Consider the following 24,598-nt stretch of genomic DNA (forward strand, 5'->3'; position numbering starts at 1 on the left):
TGATTTTAAATCAAGCATAACCACGCCAAGCAAGCGAAACACGCGACATTACCGCGGTAGAATACGCCGAAGCGATCATTTATCCGTGGCGGGTCTCGTGGCGCCGAGGCACGGGTTCATTTAATTAAAATCGGTCTCGCTATTGGAAATCCTGGAATTTCCGGTCCGATCGGACGGGAATTATTAAATGTTCGTCGCATAATAATAGGAACACTCCCAGGCGTGTATCGCGCGGAAAACGCGCGGTGATCGTGCTTACATGGTATAGGTACACCATCGGCATCGATACACGGTCGTCGAGTAATTTAATAATAATATTAACGCTTCGAAGCTAAATCGGCGGTCAGCACGCGGCGAAGCATGTTTGAGGAACTTTGAGTTTCGGCTATTAATTTCCGCTTGGATAATTAAACTGGGCGAAATTTCGAGTTCAGGAAGGGAAGGGGGGAGGGGAAAGAAAGGGAAGTATGGTCCGAGAATAACTTCTGTTGTGGGTACATTAACTTCGGTAATCCTTCATGAAGCATAATTACTGTGCTTGTTAGGCTTCCCTTAATGAAAATGTTTGTATTACCCTTGTTACTATAACATTCACCTTTCTAAGGGAAGAAAATGACGAGAGGAAAAGAAAAATATAGTGTGAGCAAATTAAATAGTATAAGGTAGCACGAAGTCGGCTCTTTAATGAACAAATTAAGTAGTAGAGGTCTGTATTTAGTTCGCCCAATACAATCGTGGTTGTAACAAGAAGATCGAGTAACGCAAAGTAGTGATTATAGAGACGAATTAACGCCCATGATATGAAGATAAGTAACATGCATCGGTATGCAATTAGCAGGTATGTTCGTGGTCGTAGAAGGGACGCTAAGTGGCGCAGGTCAATAACTAGTCGCACGACATGCACAGGTGTGTGTGTGTGACGGAAATTAAGTGCTTAATAGTTAGCTAGTTCGTAGGTATTTATAGTATGAAATCTGGTACACATGGACAGTAATTACAGACATTTTATGTTCGTACAGAATGCACTGAAATTACGTAGAACAGATCAATGATTATATATCCCGTGTGATATGGTCTCTGTATGAAGAGGAATTTTAAGATGAAATATACTGTGTCTGAGGATTGGATTGTCTGCTTTCTGGTTATACAAATAAGATGTTTGTTGTATTAACTGCCGCGCAGTGGTTTGTATCAATATTGCGCCTGACCAGAACTGACCCCACGAGCAGGAGTAATTAGTTGAATGTTTATTCTACTGAACATACACGTACTAGAATATCAGATGCCAAACATAAATTGTTACTCGCAATAGTCACGGTATTCGCGCTAAAACAAGAAGCTAAGGGGTAAAAAACAGTATGTAGTCAGCCATGCTTCTCGATCAGTGACGAACCAGTATATTTCTGTATTATACAAAGGATATAACCTAACGATTACGAAGACAAGTAAACACCTACGTTTACAGTAGAATACTACATAGTAGTACAAGTCAACGTATCAAAGGACGTGTGAACCAGTAGTATGAACATGACCAAATAGGGCAGCTCAATATTTAAACCCTAAACACACTCTTACCATACATTATTGTATCATGGACCGACACTCGCAGTGTCCAGTTGGAAACAGCGTTTCCAAGTAGTACAGATCAATAATCGGAGCGGTCTCAGCGAAATCCAGCGTGTTCGTTGCTCCCAACGCCCTCGTTGGGCCATAATGAGATCGTCTGGAATCCGTATGAAGTACACGCGACCATCAAACCCAATAAACTTCTCGAACACTCGGATCCAATCGTCACTGCTCAAGGGTTGGAATCTCTTCTCGTGAGATTAGATGATGCTCCTCCCCCTGCGTTCCTGTCTTACGTGTTTCCCTCGAATATACAGGTGTTCCGGCGCAATTCTATGAGAGAGTGGGAGGGGATAGAAGGAAATTCGAAACATTCGCCGCGGAAATTGGCGAGCACGCCTCCGCCCCCCGAGCGACCTTTTCCCCGTCGATTTTCAGATGATGGCGCACACTGCTCCTTTTCCTTCTGACGCATTCAGGGGACCCACGAATCGTCGGGATGTGTCATATCGAGAATATCGGAAAAGAGGATGCTGCCCCCCACCCCTTACTCCATTCCCATCAGCGATAGACGGCATTATCGAACCGACGTCTATCATCCTCGCGATTTTTGCTGGATTTCAAAGTAGAAAAATGAATGGGTGATGTACAAGGAGCCAGAGTGCAGGGGGGCGGCAAACCCCATTCGAATTCGTTCTTCCTGACACGAATGAAACATGATCACGGTTCGACGTTGCTTTATTGATATTCGAACCTGTTCCGAGGTATTCTCGGTGACATTCGACACAGACCCTGCACCTTTTAGGTATGAATGTAGTTTATTTTTCACCCACAACCCCCTTTTTGTAAAGCTTTCCCGGTGGGCGGAGTCTGTTGATATTCTTCGTTTAACCCCACGTGCACTGATTCTGGTCAATTTGATCCGAATATTCGTTTCTTACTTATATTTTTTATTAGAGGAATTTGGAAATTGATTTGACACCAATTTTTCAGGAGAAACATTATTTATCAACATGATTTCAGTCGTGGCATACTTGGAGCATTTTTATTTTAACCAGGATACATAAGAACTGAAAATTTTAGGATGGTTTATAGTTATTCCATGCAGTATATGTGATGAATAGCGGTGAAGCTTCATTCAAAATAAAAATAAATATTTTGTTTGTGGTGTTTGTTTTAAGTCGCGAAATTTTACGCTTGAACAACTATGTAATTATTTTCAATTTGATCCTTATGCCATGTAACTCCAATATGTCTCCTCGTAGCATTGAAATTTAAAAAAGCTTAATTGCTTGAACAGAAAAAAAGAGCTATACTACAGGATGATGTAACGCCAGCAATGATTAAAGAGGTAACGAGGTGAGAGTCTCACGAACGAATATTCGTCGTTTACACGTAATCGTGCAAACATTTGGTTAATGGTTTTTCCAGCGTCACGGAAGGCAAAAAACATACAAAAAACGCGGAGCATTTTATAAAATAAACCGCATAATATTCTCACGGGATGCCTGTAAGAGGTGGATGTAATTACATAATTACGCGCTTCGATTAATTTTAAATATCCCCCGTTTCCCGTTGCGATTCTCACTTTTGTGGCCAAACGTGTACGCCAGGCTCCCATTTCATCCGCGGCGTACACATCCGTCTTTTTTTGCGTTTCAAAATAAACATCACAGGTAAGTATTTTCAATTCAAAATAAACGATTAACTTTTTCCCAAAGAGAATATAGTTTAACTGAGGGGTAATGCACATTAATCGTTTTCCTCGGCTAAATTTGCTGGAAGATTTCGAGATCTACTCGACGATATTTGTCAAAGTGGAAATGGAACGTGGTTCGACGAACTTCATATGCATATTCAGCAACTAGTGATTTCTTTTACAGTGGAGAAACGAACGCACTGTCTGTACGATCGTTTTAAAACTCGTCGAGGGTTCAGGGAGATGTGAGAATAATCTCATTGAATAGACCACTCGTAATTATTATAAACTGCAGAAGTTTATGAAAATTCACAATTTCAGATATTAATATCTGAAAATCAAAATAAAGCAGAATTTTGAATTCTGCGTCAGAGGATTTACTTTGTCAGTAATAACGAGACTGCGGAAGTTTATACGAATTCACAATTTCAGATATTAATATCTGAAAATTAAAATAAAGCAGAATTTTGAATTCTATATCACAGAATTTACTGTGTCAGTAATGACCAGACTGCGGAAGTTTATACAAATTCACAATGTCAGATATGACTATCTGAAAATTAAAATAAAACAGAATTTTCAATTCTGTGTCACAGAATTTACTGTATCAGTAATAACTAAATTGCGAATTTTATGCATTTATGGAGTACCTGATTCTCTAAAACACAGAACACAGAAAGTTTATTCAGATTTTCTTTTAAATTTCGAACCTACTAGAATGCAGTTTTGAACAATTAATTCAGAAAATTTTATATATGCATAAACATCCACGGTCTAGTAATAATACACAAATAGTGTTAAACTTTATTAAAACCTTTATTTTATTACATTATCCTAGTTAAGGAATGTTATAAAAGCATAAGCATCCGCAATCAAGTGATTAATAACGTAATGTATCCAGGCGTTATCGTGGTAATCTTATGACACGTATCCAACGGAACAATCCGACGGCCCTTGTGGTATTCGTCAAATAATTACGCGAACACGGTGAATTGAAACTGCACAACCACGAGCGCGAAACTCTGCACGCAAGATAATTCCAGCTCGGCCAGGCCCACGCGATCAGTTTCCAGACGGTAATACGATCCTCGGCGCGACTCAAAACTCAGGGCTCGCGTACACCGCTCCTTTTCGGTTCTCGTTTTTCACGTAAGACCGAGTTACATTAATTAAAACGACGGAGGGGAAAGAAATTCGATTCTCGAATACGAAAATTTCAGGATGATTTTATAGTTATGCCACGCAGTGTATGAACCCTAAGTATACGTACATCCACCATCCATTGAGACTATACATACTATAGTACTATACATTGACACTCTATGTGACCAGCTTGATACCAAGTTTCCAAGTAGTACAGATCAATCAATGATCAATAATCTGAACTTGGTCCACCGATCATTCATTTCCCCCCAATCAAATAATCGCGAGAGCTACCTCAAGTTCGATGACCCCAGTACAATCTTCCTCCCAAACATTCTAAGACTGTATATATCGCTAAATCATCCACGCAGACGCAGAGCTGGCTTCTTCATCTTTCGAACGGGGAGGGAAGACGACCCTAAAGAGCTTAAAACAACTCGTAACAACCCCCACCGTTCCATCGGCCGGTGTCTCGCTCGAACGATATATTTTCCTCCGGGGAGCCACAGTTTTCCGCATGGAAAGGCATCCCGACGTAATTCTCCTGTCGTCCGAGGGTTTCGACCCCTTTCGACCCTCCCATTCCTCCAGCTAGTGCGTCCAGCCGCGTCGAGGCGGCTCGCAAAAGCCGAGCTGACGTTTCCGCGACGTATCAACGACACCCGTGCGTTATACCTAGAGGGATGGAGAACCTAGTAGCTAGCCAGCGAGCGTCGACCCTGGTGTCGTGCTGTTTGTCATACCACGAGAAACATGTACGTAAACGGCTGTCGTGGCTGGCTGCAGCCAGAAGCACAGACCGCGACTAGAGTCGATAATATCAGCGTGGAAGAGAGAGACAGTCGCTTTGCTAGGCCTCCGAGCAAGCCCAGTTGTCAGATTTTAACGGGTCAGAGGTGAGACAGGAACGGTGATTAAGGGCGAAAGATGGAAACCTCGTGAGCTGGGGTTTGAGAATGCCTGTTGAATTTGGTTCGGACCCTCTCGGAAAGTTCGATGGCGAGAAAAGTGTTCCGGTCTTTTAGGGTGTCCTGGTCTGACCCAGTTTACCAGGCGGGGGAATATAAATTCGTGTGAATGGAACGGATAAGTAGTCGATTTACACCGAGCTGGCACGGAACTTCGAGTTAACATTACTTGTCGGTTGGAAGTGAACTTCACCTGGATTTTGGGGAAGGTCGGATCTAGAGTGAAGTTAGACTAGAAGCAACCTAATGCTGATCTGTTTTTCAGTTTTGTTTGAAATGAGGCTTAAGCGGTTAGCCCACTCGGACCAAGTGAAAATCATAGGTACCTGTGAAATGAAATGTTTTATTTTCTAGAAGAAATTTTCTGGAGGAGTACGTAGGATTTTAAAAAGATGTTTAGTTCTGTAAGAATGGTGAGTTAGTGAAATAAAAAAATCGAATTTGGCCAAGAAGTTTTATACAAAAATATCTGTAAAAAAGAACATTTTTAGGATATTGAACAAATCCTACGTACTTCTCCAGGAAATTTCTAGAAAATGAAAAATACTTGGTTTTCATTTTAGTGACTGCTAAAGTGTCTAACGTAACTTTTATGCTACTAGAAGTTACAATTAATTATGCATTCTGTGAGTGTTATAGACATATAAAAATAATAACATCAATTCGCGATTGAAAAATATTTTCACTATCGAAAGGCCCCTCTGCCATTCACAGGACATCCAGTCTATTCAGCCTGCAAAAAAGCTTCGCGTTATAGAGGGAAGAATTCTGGATATTTCGTGGTATTGAATTTTTCATCGACTACCGCGACTGATGTGACATGTGAGGAGAAGAGTTTTCTCAGACACGGGACACATTGCTCTCGCAAAGTCCACAGCGCATCACGCTTTTATAAAGATCGATTACCAATCTCTTCCATCATCGGTGCCCATGCCCCCATTTACACGTCGGTTTGAAACGACGACGGGCATTTATGAAACACCATATATCCTACCTTCTCGTATCAAAACATTGTCAATACTACTAACAATACAATTATCCGTCAAGAATATATTAAATATTTCAAAGGATTTACTAAAGAAATCACCTCACCAAAGGAAAAGTAATTATTCAGAAAGCATTTACTACGAGTTCGATTTCTGCGACCAGTATTATTGACTTGAACTACTGAATAATACATGTACAAAGCTGTCGCCGCCATCACTAGCTTATACCACTGAATACTAACATTGCAGCTGATGTACAGTTTCTTCACACAAATGATAAGTATTAGAAAAAAATAAAAGAGGAAAAAGTTTTTCGGCTTATTATGGCCAACATAATGGCGTATATCAATGTTTTACACTTGTACTATTTTTGAAGTAACAAACATGTTCTTTAATTTTTTAAATGGAATATTATACACTTTTCTTGTCATACGAAAGACTTCACTTAATTGCATGTATGCATACTGGTTTCATACCCGTATAATAACTAAATAAATAAATAAATGACTGATAAATTTTAGCGCTTGCTTTGCGAGATATAACGAGTGGCGATATTAGGAACACGGTATTAGGTACCGTAAAAAAAAATATCGTGTATACACGTAAAATTCGTGACTTCTTGCCATCATTTTCTATACGCACGCGCACTCTCCGTGAATGCAAAATCACGAAAATCTCCGGGGAATCTCTCCGTCCGACTAGGCGGCAAACACTGCATCAGAAAGCTCGAACGTCCAACATGGATGCGTTAAGCATATTATGCCGCCCGAGGGTTTACTTTTGTAGCAAAAGTTACTTCTACGATCGCCAGACGGAAATAAGCGTGTGCACAATGGAGAAAACTGATTCTGTTACCGAAGAAAAAAAAATTAAGCATACGGACAGTAACATTTTCAATATGTAAACATTATAGGTTCTCCGGGGATGTACTCTACGTATATTTACAATTAAGCTACGGTCCACTTTGCACAGTGGCGCGAAATTCCGTCACTGGAACTCCACGCGGTAACACCTCGTAAGTCTCTAGCGTTTCCCGGAAATTTCTCCTCTGCAGACGATAAAATTTTATCCTTCGGGGTTGACTACGAACGATTCCCGTAAATATCCATTCCCGTGAACCGTTTCACGAAATACACCAACCAGAAAAATTCCACCAGCACACCGTGCAGATCATACACGTTCTTTGTATAGGGTGTTGATAAAAAAGTGGGACATTGTTAGAGAGGGTGAATTAAGCCAGTAAATTTACAGCTTAATGCACGGTCTTTCTTAAATCAGCCAAAAATAATCATATCTTTACCTTGTGAAACCTTTAATTGAACATATTTACGCACAATACATTTAATTTTAGGGGAAAAAAAAATTAGAAACATGATACTAGTACTACGAAAAAAATTAAATTTTAAAAGGTAAACTCAAATTTGACGTTTACTTACATTTTACACTTAACAAAAAATTGAATTCGGTATGATACGTTTAAAAACAAGGAACAACACAAGGACCAACATTACATTCGCTATAATAATATTTAAGCTGCTTCTTTAATTGCTACAGTGAGCAATGAACAGTTCTTACGTTTCCCTGTAAATTTTATAAAATATAACATAAGCCCTTCTTCCAGACTCAATTAGTAACTCATAAACGAACCCTCGAACTTAATTTCGTCTTAATTTGTCCACATAAAATCCAGCCCATGAAAATGTCCCACATTTTTACCGACACCCTGTATATCAAAAATGAATTATAAACATCTGCACTGACCATTGAGAATTTCCAAATGCCTGAAGTACGCTTAACATTCTAAACGATGAAATACAGTTTCAATGGTCATTTAATTGCGATTAAACGCAGCAGAGAAACATTCACCGACTATTATTTCTCGTTACTTTTTAGAGGGTGCGGCGTGTATTCGCGTGCTTTTGGAAAGAGAAAGATAAGACGAGACCGGAAGGCTCGTCGTGCCGTTCTGTTTTGTCGCCAGAGAACGAGGCTCGAGTTGTCCTCTGTTGACCCAGATGCGGCCGTTCCACCGGTTAAAGACGAACGAACGGAAACGGAGTGGGGGGTTGGATCGTTGCGGACAATGCTCTACGGTGTGCATCTGCAACGCCGAAAACATCCTTCTTCTGTTCGGCCCGTTATTATACTTCGGAATAAATGGATATTGTGCGCCCGGTCGACGTAAGGACCGAGCGCCGCCGGTGAACAAAGGGTCATTGTTGGCCGCCGTTAGGCCGAATGGACGTTCGCGTGTTGTTCGTTACGTTGAATGCTACCGAACGCCACCCCATGTCCTTGTCCTCGTCCTCGGTCGCTTCGAACCAATTTTCTGATTAAGCGGAACCAGCCTGTGAATCGACGCTTCGTATAGACGTCGTATAGACGTTGTTTAGACGTCGTATAGACGTCATCTCTAATCCGAATAAATAAAACAAAGTTCAAACAGTGAGACGAGAATGATTTCAGTGACACAAGGCACAATTATTTAACGCGAGGTTTCAATTATTTAAACTTATTTATTTATTTAGTTATTACTAGACTGCGGATTTTTATGCAAATATAAACTTTTGGAGGTAAGTTTACAGAAACTAGACTCAAACTGGAATATTTTTACTTACTGTTTTACCAGGTTCCAAAGAAAATAAAAATTTCTTTAAAAGTCATCAAACACTTATGTATAGTAAATTCTAGAGTATCATGTCTGCTATAAACATTTATTTATTTAGTTATTACAGTACAGACTCTATGAGAATTTGAAACTCGGGACCGCTTCAAAAGTTTCACGCTGAACTGCGAATCGTTTCAACAGCCCACAAATGTATTGTTTGCCCGTAGCCTGATTCTCGGCAACGAAAGTGGGAAAGACAATCAATTATGCACTTGACAGATTCCACGGTCTCCCTACCCTAGTTGTGGAAATCAAATAGAAACTCCTACGAGGAACATCCTATCCGACTCTCATCGAGTCTTTACTGTATAGGGTATAACTCCAAAAAGTAACAGACTCCTTGTTGAGACAGCTAATATTAGTTCACTGTTAATTATGTTTCCAAGTATCTACTTATTATCAAATAATTCCTGTTAACTTTGGTCAACGAATAAAATAATTTACAAGTATCAGAATCCATTTCGTCAACAAAGAAATCTCTGTCACTCCTATTGCAGACTAATGGTCGATAAAAGAGAAAAATATATCATTCAAATCGTTAATGCAGGGCAAAGGGTTATTTTAAGATATCAATAAAAGATTGAAGTCGAGTTAACGTTAATCTGCACAATGTGTGATTCACGTCCATCTAATCTCACGTCTCCATTCGTTACTCTGTTTCAGTCCCTATATCGCACATCGTGGCGCTGGTCGGAGATCCCACGTATCTTCCCTGCGACATATCAACCACCGATGAAGGGGACTCGGTGCGTCTTGTGCTCTGGTATCGCGAGGATCTCGGTACACCGGTTTACAGGTGAGAGATACAAATCAATTTGTTACGGTCCCTCCCCCCATCCGGTATATGTACGTCCCCGTGTGGAAATCGGCGACGGTCGTTTCTCTATCGGGGTCCAGGACAGGGCCGCAAACAGGCCGTCGACGGGACGCAAGATTAGTGGCCGGGGGAAGTTGACTTCCCATCCGGCGGTAAAATTTATTCCCCCCTCGCGGAACGGCTTTAACGCCTCGGGCGACGTTTAAATGATTCAGTGACACAGAGCGCGGTGGCTCCGCTACTTTTAATTCTATTCTTTCTTTAACACTGTGTCGGACGTGTCGCGTATGAATCACGCGAATTTCTCGTGTTCACGGATTTATTGTTTTTCGGGGCCAGATATTGTAGCAGTGAATTCCATTTGGTCGGGATTCGAGATATTTTGACGAGCTTATTAGTAGATATACAGGGTGCGGCATTTATGGTGACACGTGGAAATATCATAAAAACAAAGCATTTGATAGGAAAATATGTTAGAGAAAAGTTGGTTGGTTTTGAGGGGGAAAGAGAATGACTTTATTTATTTTTAATCTGGTGAACGTTTTGAAGGTAATTTCAAGGTCAACTTCGTTTTTTTTAAATGGATACCTATTATTACCAAAGAAATAAACAGTTTTTGTCTGAAACGTTTTTCTATTATACTTTCTTTATCCATTCAAAAAACCATGTTGACCAAATGACGTTCAGAACTTTCACCAAATTAAAAAGAAACATATTTTTTCATGAAATGCTTTGTTTTTATAATATTTCAATATGTCAACTTAAATATCGCTTGGAGAAACCTTATTCAATTTTTTATTATTCATTTTGGAGGGGGAGTTAACTTTCTTGTATTAGAGTATTATTTGTTTTGCAGCGTCGACACAAGGCATCGAGACTTCAGGATCGCCGAAACATGGTCGCACGACTCGGTGTTCTCGAACCGGGCGTTATTCATGCCGGACAAAAATCCAGCGGAGCTCGGCGTCGACCAGATAAGGGAGGAAGACGCGGGCGTCTACAGGTGTCGTGTCGATTTCCAGATCGGCCAGACGCGCAATTCCAAAGTCAATTTAACGGTGATAGGTGAGTCAATTCAAACCTTTGTGCTGTATGTTGATTGACGCTGTAATTGCCTTTATCTGAAATCTATGAGCCACGGTTGAATAGAAAATCCACAGAACGTGATTGAAAATATATTCTACTGCTTTTCTCGATTAAAAAAAGTTCTCCCAAAGTAACAGAACTGTCCTAATTAAAGACCATGGTCTCCATAGACGTGTAATATTCGAATGACACTTGGGGACATCGTAGAGAAACGGATTAAGAAACAAAATCAGTAGAACAAATCAGTCTCTGGTCAGAACGTGAAGAAATTTTTAATTTCTTTGGTAGAGACAAATTCACTCTAGTAGAAGATTATTTCAACGCATATGAGAACTTTCAAACCGACAATTTAATCTCAAAGAAAAAATTACGAAAATCAGTGGAACAAGGCAGTCTATAGTCAGACACCTAGAATATTTCGCTCGCTTTCCCAACGTAGATATCGTATTCGAAGGCAAATTGAAACTGACAGTTGACTCCGCCACGAAACACGCCGAGACCGTTCACAAACCTGCGTTTCCACGGAACACCAGAAAAATCAGTCCATTCCATCTTCGTGGTACACGAAATTGTCGGCCGCCGTCAAACACGCGTATCGCGCAGCGTATATTGAACTGTCACCCACACCCTCCCCCTCGAAAATATCGTTTTCTGGAGCATCAAACAAAATTTCACAGGGGTAGATAATAAAAAAATCCATCCGGAGGTAGACAATACAGAGATCCGTTAGTCAGGTTCCATGGAATCTACGGCTGTTACGAATATTCGAAGTATTCAAAATGTTCGGATCATTCGGAATATTTGAATATTTAAAGTGATTGAATTTTGAATTCTACTGAATTAGAATCGGAACGTAATATATTTGTTCATACTTTATCGTGAAATTCTTACCACATTGGCCTTTAGAATAATTTGTTTTTCAAATTCCTATTCGGTACAATCCGAAATTCGATCACGTCTATTATTCGAATATTCAAATAATACGAATACTTCATACTAATTAAATATTCGAAAACTCCGTACTATCCGAATTATTCGAATTCTTCGTACTGTTCAAATAAATAATTCGTATTCGAAATTATTCAATTTATTCGAATAATTCGAATATCCGAATACTTGAAGTTCCAATGGAAACCGCAGTCGGTGTTCTTCGAGCCGCAGAAAATCCTTGCGCGCCTACGCGAAATATCCAACTGCAAAGAGTCGATGAAGCGTGTGTAGTGTACGCATCGCTACAAAAACGATCCGTAGAATATTTTTTTTTCTTCAAAGCTTCTCCTCGATATACAGCTATTTACGAGAATTCGACGATTCCAGAGCTTCCAGTTTCTCGCCAATAGACTTTCCGGTTTCTAGCCCTTTTTGGGCCACGGACGGTTGTCGAGCGTTTTCCCCATCGGTGAAACATGCGACGACGCGAAATGAGAAAATATATCAAGATGAACGGTATGCCAGCTGGAAACCGTTGGACAATGCTTGCAAACCAATGCTTGCAACGTGCACCACGTGTATCGAGCATTCTCGGCGGAGTCACAGGGACGCGGTTTTATCTGGTCGGCGCATCTCAGCGACGAGCTGAAGTTTTTAACGGGTCCTATTCCGTCACGCGCGCAATTTATCCGGCAGGAATTCACGACTGCCCAGTCGTGACGCAATTTTTCGACGTACGTACGTGTGCCACGCAGAAATTACGTGGGAATTTTTCGGGCACGGGCCATACGGCTAATATTACGTCAGGGAATAACTAGATGCGATATGCGCCGGGGAAAATAAGCTTTTTTTCTTTGACATCGCGCAGAGGAAGCTGTCCATTTCACAAGGTATATTGCGTATTAACGGACGCGGACGAAATGAAACGATGTTAACGGAACTTCGTAGAGGTATTGGGAAGTCGTATGTGAAAGTCGTAGTACGGATTTGTAGTGAGTGTCTGATCAAGTACAGAGTTGTACTACTTGTCAGAAGACATTTCTTTATTAATTAATGTTGGGTGATCGATTTTGTGAAATTTTAAGTCCCAGTGTATCTATTCAATGTACTTTAAGTTATCGTGGGCAAAAAGTACGTTTTGAAAATTGAGTCAATGAATCATTAGAATTGAGGGGAACGAGACAGTATGTCGTCAGACTAGATATAAAACTATTTTCTGAGACTCCTCTGAATTTCATCTTTCGATTTCAATTCATGAATTTGAGAAAGACAATACATTACCATTACCATCAATTAGTAATAATTGGGGAAAGCGAAAATATTACTATCTATAAGCTACACATCCGTTTCATTTCTCTTTGGAATATAAAAAGAACTTGAATATCTTTCCAACAGATACGAGAGACATCAGTGACTTTTATTGACAGCCGTGTGATTTTCTACATACAGTTAGTATAACAAAAATTCTATTTTTTTAAAGCATTACTACAACGGAAAACAACACCCTACAATTGTTTGCTATTGGCAGGCGAAATTGCAACTGGAAAAGTATCTTTTTTTTTTAGAAAATCCCGATTACAATAGAGGATTTGTTCTAAATCCCCGATTCGCGTTTATTTCCCTGAAAAACAAACGTTACTCCGTTCTCGATGATCATTAAAACGTGTCCGTTGATCGTGCGCGGCCATTCGTATACAAAAGTTTTCAATCAGACCGCTTGCACACGTGTAATGAAACGTTAAAAGCAACCGGGATCCAGATTCTGTCGGCGAGATAAGCCCAGGCATCGATCGTTTTAATTTCTCACCGAGGACGCTTTAAATCATCCACGAAATTATTAGTTAAAACGAGTTCCCGGGCGTTAACGATTCCTGGGAATAATGTTCGACCGGGTTTAATACGTATTTTCGCTTTAATGATCGCGACAGTTCGCGCGATAAATAACCCGTAATCGTTTACTTAATCTGCCCGGTCCAATCGACGCCTATCGACGGCATTTACCGAGAGAATAATAAATCATCGCGTATGCTGTCATCGAAATTTAACTTGAAAACCAGTATTTTTTATTCGGAAGATTTATCTTCAAAAATACAATCGAAAGAATCTGCAAGATCATGGAAATAGCAAATTGCAGAGTGAACTTCTTTTTGACATCGAAGGTGTTTAACTGGTTCAAAAATAATACACGAGAACTTCGTTAGACCTAGTAGAATTGTTACTCGACACGGCGACAAAAAATCGTACATCAGCTTCATAGGGATTCTTTATAAGGGAAAACTTCTATCTTAAAATCTGTTGTGATTTTAGTTCTCAAAAAAATCTTAATGCCTGTAGAATTGGTTGAATTTGACAAATTTTCGAAACGAAAAGGCAACCTGACTATCCAGTCTCCCACACGATAACTAATTAAGGATTTTAAAAGCAGAGACTTTACGCTTTAAAATAAGAATGAATGTTGTATGTTTCCTTGCCACAAAGTTATAGCAGTTTAAACATCAGCAATTTTCCGTCGAAAATTGACTGTTCCTTTAATTTTGCGGGTCAATATAGATACCACGGTCTGTTCAGTGGAATGAGTCAACGTTCCGGCAGGCACGATCTCGCTGGAAACCGAAGTAACGTGTTCCGTTAAATATTCCACGGGTATTCAGGTTACAATACACGATCCATTCGCTCAAGAGTCGACCGCGAAGAGGAAACTTCCCACGCTGAGAAACGAGGTTTTCCTACCCCCGAAGCCATATTTTATATTTTGAGTGACAGTACTATTGCCGGCTCAGGAAATACGCGACCAATATTCCCAGGTACCATTCCTAGAAGGGGCGGTTAGGCGAGCACGAGATAAACTCCTTTTATTGTGCTGCTTATACCGCGTGAAAGTTTTACGGACAATTCAGCGAAACGAGCTAAATACGACGGGGAACTGAAAGAAACGGTTCGGTTGAGACTGCAATACGCCACAGACAGGCGTACGTTCGAGAGCGATATTTCCCCCGGTGTGTTCCGCTTGAAAAATGGTTAAAGGGCCACGGATCGTAAATTACGTCACATACGATCCTACGTATTGACTTGTAATACCCGTGCTACGAGGCCACGAACCGGTCTGCAACCAGGGAAATGGAAGTCAAAGCGGTAAACCAGGGGGAAAGAGCTGAAACAGCCGTGGAGATATGCTAGTTCGAAAATAAAAATTCCTGGAAACGATTCCGCGACCCACGCATCTGAAAGGAAACCTCGAGCCAGGTGGAACGTTAGTTTATTACGAACGGCGAGATTTAATATCCGTTAAGAAGAGATACATATGAATTAATTGCTTTTTATGATATTCTGTGTTGCGCTTATAATTAACACGACTTGTGAGTGATTCAGTTTATTCTGTACTTAAAAAGTATCAAGCTCGGATATTCTAAGGAAAATATTGATTTTGAGAATGCAGGTAAATTTAATCTGGTTAAATTGACAGCATATTACTAGATTTCAATTATTTTGGTAATGTAATTTAGAAGATAATAAAATGTACGATGACGTAAATATTTTATATACATCATTAGAAATTGGTATACTATCAGATTACGAAACTCCATTACAATCGAAGTCGGACAGTTTGGATCCTACCCTTGTAAGAGTAGAGACAGAAAAAAGTTCCATTACTGTTTTCTCGCCAACACGCCGACGTTTAACTGTTTTTAGACTCCCCTGCTCCATACGCCAGCGTAATAAATTAAACGATTAATGGTTCCAACGGGAATAGCCTCAGTGGTGGAGACAACGTGTTGAAAGTTGCAGTAGAAGCCTTTCTGCTCAGTTAGAGCGACGTTTACGTAAAGGCCTTTCCGCGCACTTAAAGCGACTTTAACATAGAGGTCTTTGCGCGCAGTTAACGCGACTTTAACGTAGAGGTCTCTTCGCGCAGTCAAAGCGACTTTACTCTATTTATAAAATAGTAAATGTTCCACTACAGAAATTCAATGTTTCTCCGTGTAATTCAATGACGCTGGTGACCACCGTGACAGTGATCGTGTTCGCGTCCACCCGTCGAACGATCTCAGGCGTCGCCGGCACGAAATCAAATTATTACCACTTACGTCCACGTACATCAGGGGCCGGGGAATGGAGGTGGAGAAGAACGTCCGCCGGAAATTGCGCCGGCCACGCCTCATTGACCAGTGTGTGCCGCACCGCCGAAAAATCCCAACCGTGACGTGGGCACCGGAAACGCCGTTATTGCGGCGTCCGGTTCAACGGTGGCGTACGTGTCCTGAAAACGACGCGTCGCTACATAGAGGAAACTACCGCTCGGTACCAGACGGTCGTTCGTTCACTTTTGTCCGCGCGAGCGCTAGCGAGTAGCAGCAAAAAAAAAAAAAAGGATCGAGACCGGTGGCGCAACTGGCAATTTCCACTCCCACCCTTTGGCCGGGCCTTGAGAAAGAAGGGAAAGCACGTTAATTGGCGTTCATCTGAAAAAGGTTTACCAACACGAGTGACTACGAGGCGAGGGGCGAGCAAGGGATGATCGCGCGAAATGGCCGGCCAAAGGAAGCACGAAAGGGAGGGAGAGGTGAGGGGGAAGGAGAGAGGTCGGCTAATTATCCCGCGGGAAAAATTCCTTCGGGCACGAGCAAAGAGGGTAACGGGCGACGTGCAGCCGGTACGGTGGTACGTTGCTCCGCCAGCGGCGGCATCTCCATAACTCTTGAACGGGATTGTTAATTGGATTTTTTCCTCTCTCTCTCTCTTTCTCTCTCTCTCTCTCTCTCTCTCTCTCTCTCCTCGATCTCGCACCGCGCGTCGTTTCATTATAACGCCGTGCCCGCACACGACCACCATCAGCCTTCTACCTATCCTGGACCTTTACTCGTTTAACCTTTCCACTCGGTCCCCCAAGAATTGTTTTGCCCCTGTTTGCTCAAACCCCCCTCTCTCTCCCTCTCTCTTTTTCCTTTCCTCGTTTTTCATTGGACCTCCCTGTCTCCCCACCCATTCCACCTTCTTGACCTATTTGTCTACGGTACACCCCCCATTTTCTCCATCGGTAGCCCTCCCTCCTATACCTCAGTGTTCTGCTCGATGGCGGTTTTCCCCGACTATTTCCGTTTTAACAACTTCTCCTTTTCGTTCCGTAGTTTTATTTATTCTGTCGACCGACCGCTACCTTTCGCCAAGTCTCCTTCGCGAGCTTTTATTTCACCGTGTCCCGAACGTACGTTATTTTCCCTTCCCTCTTCGTCCTCGTCGTCCGGTAATGTCCCGTCGTCACGTGGAACGGTTAAGTGGAATACAGTGAGGACGCCTGGCGGGACGGGGCTACGTCGGGTGGACCGGCGGGGAGGATATCGAGGGGTGGCACTCGGGCCGTGAAAGTTTTACTGGCGCTTCGCACCGACCGTGTACGTTCGTTTTCGCGAACGTATTCTCGGGGCTTCCTTGTGAAATGAGAGAAACGTTCGGAAACCGGTACCGCTTCGTTCGCGAGTTTATCGACGCCTTCTTAGGGGGGAGGAAAGTTGTTTTCGCTAGGAAGAGTCCAGCGATTGGCTGTGTCTCGCGGAAGAGAAGCTATAATACATATCCACGGTGATGAAAACGTTACGTAGCAAATATTAGTGAGTTTTATCCGCGTTGGGGAATTGGGTACTTCTAACGTTAATTTATCTATTTATAGAGTTTCAAACAGACCGTTCCACACATCGTCTCCGGAATAGCCTAACTGCGAACTACTTAACTATTTCGATACTACAGACGCATATACGCGTTCTCCATAAGACGTTTGTATGGCCTAACGACACATATACACGTCCCACATAAGACGTCTGTATTACCTAAGGGCGCATATGCGCATTCCGCATAAGATGTCCTCTGTGACCATCGAGCTACAACGCATATTACTACACGGCAGAGCGTCAAGTGTAGCGATTCTCCCTCTCGAACGGGTTAATGCTCCTCGACACCCTGTGTTTGAGCAATCTGACAAAGAAATCGGCCAAAATATCTGACCCTATACGAGGAAGGATTACATGTCCTAAAAGCGTCATTAAAGGCACTTCTCCGTAAATAATTTTCCAGAAATCGAAACATTTTTTATTACATATTTCCATCCAACATCTTAAGAATTACCAAATAAAACTGACTGCCCGAAGTTTTGTCTGCTTAATATCGATGGACTATTTGTAAACATTAGATAAGGTCAAGACGTACTAAAGCATACAGACTAAGCAAACATTTTCTATAATCTTCCATAATTCGAAAACTAATCTATATCGGAGATACGTCCATACGACATATTTTACTTGTTTACTGTGTAGATTTACACTCTGAAGTATTCGCATGCATTTGTGAAACACCCTGTATTTATCTCCGTCTAAAAGTACACGTATGATTGGGCCTCGTTTATTGCACCATTCCTGGAAATTCGGCCCTCCACAGCCCCGAAAGGTACAATAAACGAGCGTCCACTGTACACAATCTTCAAGACTCACCGAGTGAACCGTACCTACGCGGTTCCCGCCGCTCGGCCGGTAAACTAATTACGCGAGGACGCTAAATTAATTTCCTGCAAGATTCCGATCGTTGTTCCTGACCTTTGTCGCGAGCTTAAGCCGGTGCCCGCGCTTTGTACGCAACTGGCTGGCCCTCTCGCCCCCCGGGATCGAAGTTCCGCGGAAACACTTCTGAAACTCGGCTTCTGTGAGGGGTCCAAGGCTGTGTTCCACCCGTCCCTTTGTGATCCATCCCCACCGTCCATCCCCAACCCCTCGTTTGTTCGAGTACAAACGACGCGGACGCGTAGCTCCGCCGACAGGACGAAGGTATGTACGAAGTAGAGGGGGAGGGGGGGCAGCGTTAAGCAACGGGAGCAGCGTGGAAATTCACATCGAGCAGCAGTCCTTTATACCGCCGCGACCCTTTCGACCGACTTCGCCCCCAAACGTTTCCGTCGGGAACAAAGAAGTTGTCAAGCCAAAGACATCCTCTAGAAGTAGAAGGGAATATCTCGAGGAGGATACGTACCATATCTCGCTCCTATACGCGTGCGATGAATGGAGTGGGAGAGAAAGAGTGAGACAGTGAGAGAGGGCAAAAGGGCTTTTGATGAACGAGACGATTTTTAAACACGGAAGTGCGCTTGCGCTCGCGGTGGAGTACCATGGCATGAATTTTTATTAAACTGGAAAATTTTGTATGAATCGTATATGGATGGTTTGAGACGGAGGAGATACAGAGGGCTGAGTGGAGGATGAAAGTCAAATATGCTGATGGATTCGCGGGAAAGCTCAAAAGAATGTAGATGAAGTCGGATGGCTTGGTGTGTAACACTGCCTTGGGAATTCGACGAGGATGATCACGGTGGAATCGCCTGGGTTTTTCGGGGATGTTTGGGTTCGATGGGTTGGTAACGATGTTTTGTCGTTACTAATTGGGTTACGTAGCCTTTACGGTCCCGTTTCGGTATATTTAGAACGCACGGGACACATACGATTGTTTAACCCCCGTTCGGATCAATTTGAACTGTACTGAGACTTTGATTTTTAGTTAGATTCTATATCAGAGAATCTTCTAAATTGATTTGATTAGTTTATATATAAAGTGTGGCCTAGCTGAATGAGTCCACCTAAACACTTCCCTTCTTTTTAATAATATGCTCTTTATGACTAACTACTCAGTCCCTGATAATCTACTTAGAGGATATGGTCCAAATATAGGCTAGTACTTTTACTTTAGAACTTATTGCCAAACCTATAGAAGATTTTAAAAATTTTAATATATCTAAAATATGCTTGCTTCGTGATATCGAGTTAAGATAAGCTTCTCTCCCTTCGTGAGTCGTAGTTTCACACTACTCCTGCTAGGATGAAGCACCTCATATGATACTATACAGTAAATCATTGGTGAGTGTTCCAAGGCTCCTCGGCACTGAGTGTTGAGACTCATCGATGATTTACTGTACTTTCAACTAGCCCATATTTTGACCATAACCTGTATTTATACAACCTCGTCTAATAGTAAATAATTAATAATACACAAATAGCATTAAACTTTACCAAAATCCTTATTTTACCTATGCTTGAGAAATAAGGTGTTGCAATAAATGCATAAACAAAGCTAATAATCGTTCAAGTAAGAGAAAATATATAAGAAGCTCCTGGTGATCATATTTTAAAATCACGACAAGCCAGCAGAGTGAAAATACAAAAACTATTATGGAATCAGAACACGTTCGCTTCTCATGAAACATCGGAACTGAATTCCCTGATTTCCTACGACAGTTTCTCAATCAGAATTTATAGATATAAAATTCCACCGCTGCAGGAGACACGTTGTCTCGAGACTCATTTTCGAACGCGTGCATTACTCCCTGTCTTTCTCCACGATGGAAAGTCGAAGCGGTAACAGAGACGCGAACGCATTTTGTAAATTTCTCGTGAATCCCGGAGCTGCGCTGAACATCGCGCATGGAGTTCGAACTGTGATTTCTGTTGGGAATAAACCCGGGAATATCGTGATCACTTCGACGTAATTTCGATATCGGCGGGAGTTCTCGTGGACGAAGACAAGAAGTTGAAAAGTTTCTCGAGTTTCGCTTCTCCTCGAACGGAATCCAGTTTTCGCTAAATGATCCGGCCGACAGTCACGGCCGAACGCGAGATCGAGATTATAAAAAAAGGAAGGAAGTGAAAAAAGCATGAGACGAAAAAACGAATTGTCGTCGTAAGGACGAATGTTCCACGAAGAGAGACGATCAGACTTCGTTCTAATAGATTTCCCCGTTCCATCCAGTGAATTAAAGTGACTTCTTCGAAGTTCCTCCGACGTGCTCGAACTTTAGTGGGAAAGGTAGAAGTTAAAATTCTATAAAACTTAGTAGACAATAATCTTCTCCTTCTCATCAGTGGGCTATTCTAGGACGCTAATACGGGGACCACCAAAACACTAATAATCCTTTCCATTATCAGGACACTTGGTTTGATTGTTCCTGACATCCCCGAAAATTTCAATTTCGGGACAGTATGACACCAAAAGTGTCCCTATTTTCATCACTGGGCCTTTTTGAGATACTAATTCGGGGACTACCAAAACATAATATTCCCTCTTCCTATTATCAGGACTCTTCGTTTCATAGTTTCTGATATCTCTAAAGTGAGAGGGCTCCCTTCTCATTTGGAAGCCGTCGGAAAGTGTCAATTTCGAGACTCTGTAAGACCAAAAGTGTCCTCACTTTTATCAGTAGGCTATTTGGAGAAGCAATTCCAGAGACCACGAAAACACCAATAATCCTTGCCATTATCAGAACCCATTGTTTCGTAATTTCTGATATTCCTGAACTAAGAGAAATCCCCCCTTCTCATTTGCTGACTAGCTGCAAGGTGAGCTCTTATCGAGATCTGGACCACACAATCCCGATACTTGCCCCCTCCCATTACCAGGTCACTCGGTCGCACAGTTTCTAGCATCCCTTGGAAGCTCGGGATTTGACCTGCAACGCGCCATTTGTCGCTTCGAATTGTCACTTTCATTCGATCGAGAATGGGGCAAGAACGACGGAGCGGTCGCTCCAACGAAGAGAAAATGGCTGCGATCGTTTAGCGGAACCTTTTTGCTCGTTATCCGCCTGTTGTTCTTTGGCCAGGCGTTTATTGCTGGGTCGGTCGAGACTGTGACCCGCGATGTCAGATGGAGCAACAATTGTGTCTGGCCATGACTTGGTGTTTCTACTTAGAGCCGTACGTTACCACGTATCCATTGTATCTGAATTTGTTCATATCATGAAAAATGTATAATGTTTCCGAAATGTTGTCCTATTTCCCGATTAACGCCATAAGGATATTTAACCAAAAAGGTCGCGTACGTCATTCTGACCCATGTTACTTCTTCTGTTACCTATTACGCTCAAACATTTTCTTTCGTCTACTAAAACCTTTATGTATGTATATTTCTTTTTTTTTTTATTAACCTAAAAAATTTCCTTTTATCTACTATTATAGTATACCTCAATCCACATGCATTCTAGATTTTTCAAACCTCAAAGACAGAACTAACAACCTGTAGATACACAACCCAAAAATGGGGGGTTAAAATTCCAACCAAATGACGAATCCATATTAACCAAAAGAATCCTTCCAGTGTCCAGCTGCGTACCAAACCCACGACCATAACCAAACCATTAATCTATCCAAACAGGTGGAAGGCGTCGTGCCACCTCACCCGCTATTTTCCACCAGGAAGAAGCGATGTTTTTGCCAGTGGTGGAGGGGGGTTGATTGGATAGCGTCGCCGAGCACAGTAATCAAGCACACCCTCGAACGGACACGTTCGATCGTCCTTCTCGTTCGGTCAATTGTACGGGTTTACCTTGGAGCGTCCAATAAAGCGGGTAGGATCTACTGGACGATTCGTGGCTCGGTGATCTTCGACCGGATTTACACAGTCGCGAGTGGACGGTGTTCTCCTGTTGTCTTAACCACCCACTCCCCTGTACTGGATGACGATCCTCTAGGGAAGAGGCGAAGGAAAAAGAACGGGACTCTGTTGCATCGATACTGTCCCTCTCAACGCTGTATTCCCAAGCGAACATGTCGAAGGGGGAAATATTCGGCGAGTTCGGTTCAGTGGTCCAATAGAGCTAATACCGGGGGAAATTTACATTTCCGGTGGAAATCAACAGCTCGAAAGAGAGAGAGGATATATACCGTTGGGTATTTACGAGACGGTCGTAAAAGGGGCGATTTTTATTTCCCATCCCGCCCAACGGACGTATCCCCTTTTGCCAACGGGATATTTTTTGGTCGAGGATAGCCAATGGTACGTGTAACGTTCCGTTTAATCGAATGCACGGTACCGTGGAGATCGAACCAAGGATAGAAAGAGGGAAGCACAGAGAGAAGTGCGGTCCAGGCGACCTTCCCAGATTTGTTAGCGATCGCCCAGGCTTTTCCTCGGAACAGGGAGCGAACTGCCCACCCAGTTAATTGTTACGTGCTCTGGTCACTATCAAATTCTATTCGATTATCCGTTAACGAGACCACTTTTCAATCTCTTGGGTACCTTTGTGCCCCCGTTTCGCGAGTCGATTGGTCGATTGAAATTTTGTTTGTCGAAGGGCCATTGTTTCAATAGGAAGTTCTGGATGATAGATACTTATCAAGAATAAGATAAATTCCTTTAGTATTTGTTGTATTAATTAATACAAGGGTATTATACGAAATTGCTCACAGAACGATGATAGAAATGAACAGATAATTTTAAGATAGAAGTTATTTTTATAATTTTGACGATTGAACCAATTTTACCGTTACAAAATGTTTGTATAAAATTAGTATCACAGTGTAATTTAAAACAAGACCAACAGCCTCTATTAACTAATCGCATGTATTTTCAACTATTTACGACTTATAAGATAAAATAAGTCAGCATGTTAATTTTAATATCTACATGTCAATGCTACATAATCGCCGAAGAACAAAAAAATCAATTTCCGAACTACTCCAAAAAACTTGTATTACTGATCTGTATATCCAATATTATTTGCTTTATCCAAAAAAAAACCTTCCCAAATATGCAATTGTTTCTACGGTTACACGTGTGTCCAAAATAGCTTCAAAACACGTCGATCCTCCTGCGTCCGCGTATCTGCTCCCATCTCTCTCCACGCATTCATATCATCTCTCTCGCTCTTTACAATTTTCACAAATTTCACGGGCCAACGATCAAATACGAAATTCAGCATCCCACACACACTCCTCCGCCGTATCCCCAGCCATTTCAAATTCCGTCTCGTGTTATTTCCAAAGCTCGTCAATTCAATTTCCCCGTCGAGTGAAAAAAAAGGAAAAAGAAACAACGAACTCACAGTCTACGTTCATCTGATTAAATTCTTCCTGGTTGGCGCGCGCCCGCACGCTTACTTATACGTACGTACAATACCGACGAAAAATATGGGACCAGAGTTTATAATTCATGTAACAGTAACTCATTCAATTTTAGCACATTACTTTTATCAAATCTAGAATAATACTTTTCTTTTCCTTTAACCCATTAACACCCAATGTTGCACCGGTGTAATACACAGTTTAACCTTTTAACTGTGAATAACGAGTATACTCGTCCTGAAGAAATGACAAATTTTTATGTAATGACGAGTATACTCGTCATGGAAGAAAAGTAATTATCATTTATTTCAATACAAATTTTTGTGAAAACTAAAACATATTTGTAAATATTAGACATTTTAGAATATTTTGAGATTACTTGAGTAGATTAGATCTTTGTACATCATTTTTCTAAATAATTTTCTTTTAATTACGAAATTGTGAAACTCTAAGTTTTATATAAGATACTAACTGAATCTCCCGTTTTCAGTAGAGAAATCCAAGTACTCCCTCCAAAAATAAATGAAAAAAATGAAAAAAATATAAGTCTGTTTAATATCGATATTTTCAACTTCAAAATAACAGGATACATATCACTCTCACAATTTTGAAATAACCGTTTAAAAGTCTGGTTATCAGAGGGTTAATTATCAGACCTGGTCCCAAACTTTTGACCGCTAGTGTACCTACGTACAACAACACGCGCTTGACGAAAGTGTTCCGTCAGAAAATGTCACCGAATTTCACCAAGGGGGGGGTGATAGGGGTCACGTTCCATCCGAGAACCAAAAGAACGGACCTCTCTGTTTTCGTTTCACCGCGCCAGGAAGGATCCATTCGGAGAAGATAAATGGTGTCACCGTCGTGC

General features: G+C 41.6%; 1 protein-coding gene across 1 annotated transcript in view; it reads left to right on the forward strand.

Moving 5' to 3' along the window:
- The first annotated feature begins 9,639 nt into the window (after positions 1-9,639).
- Positions 9,640-24,598, forward strand: part of LOC107194613 (hemicentin-2-like) — an 82,533-nt gene continuing 67,574 nt past the window's right edge. The window contains exons 1-3 of the mRNA XM_015584257.1: positions 9,640-9,643; positions 9,694-9,826; positions 10,704-10,912. Of these exons, the coding sequence (XP_015439743.1) occupies positions 9,640-9,643; positions 9,694-9,826; positions 10,704-10,912 (346 nt within the window). The remainder of the gene's footprint in view (positions 9,644-9,693; positions 9,827-10,703; positions 10,913-24,598) is intronic.

This window comes from Dufourea novaeangliae, unplaced genomic scaffold, assembly GCF_001272555.1.
Source record: "Dufourea novaeangliae isolate 0120121106 unplaced genomic scaffold, ASM127255v1 scaffold8, whole genome shotgun sequence".
Taxonomy (NCBI): domain Eukaryota; kingdom Metazoa; phylum Arthropoda; class Insecta; order Hymenoptera; family Halictidae; genus Dufourea; species Dufourea novaeangliae.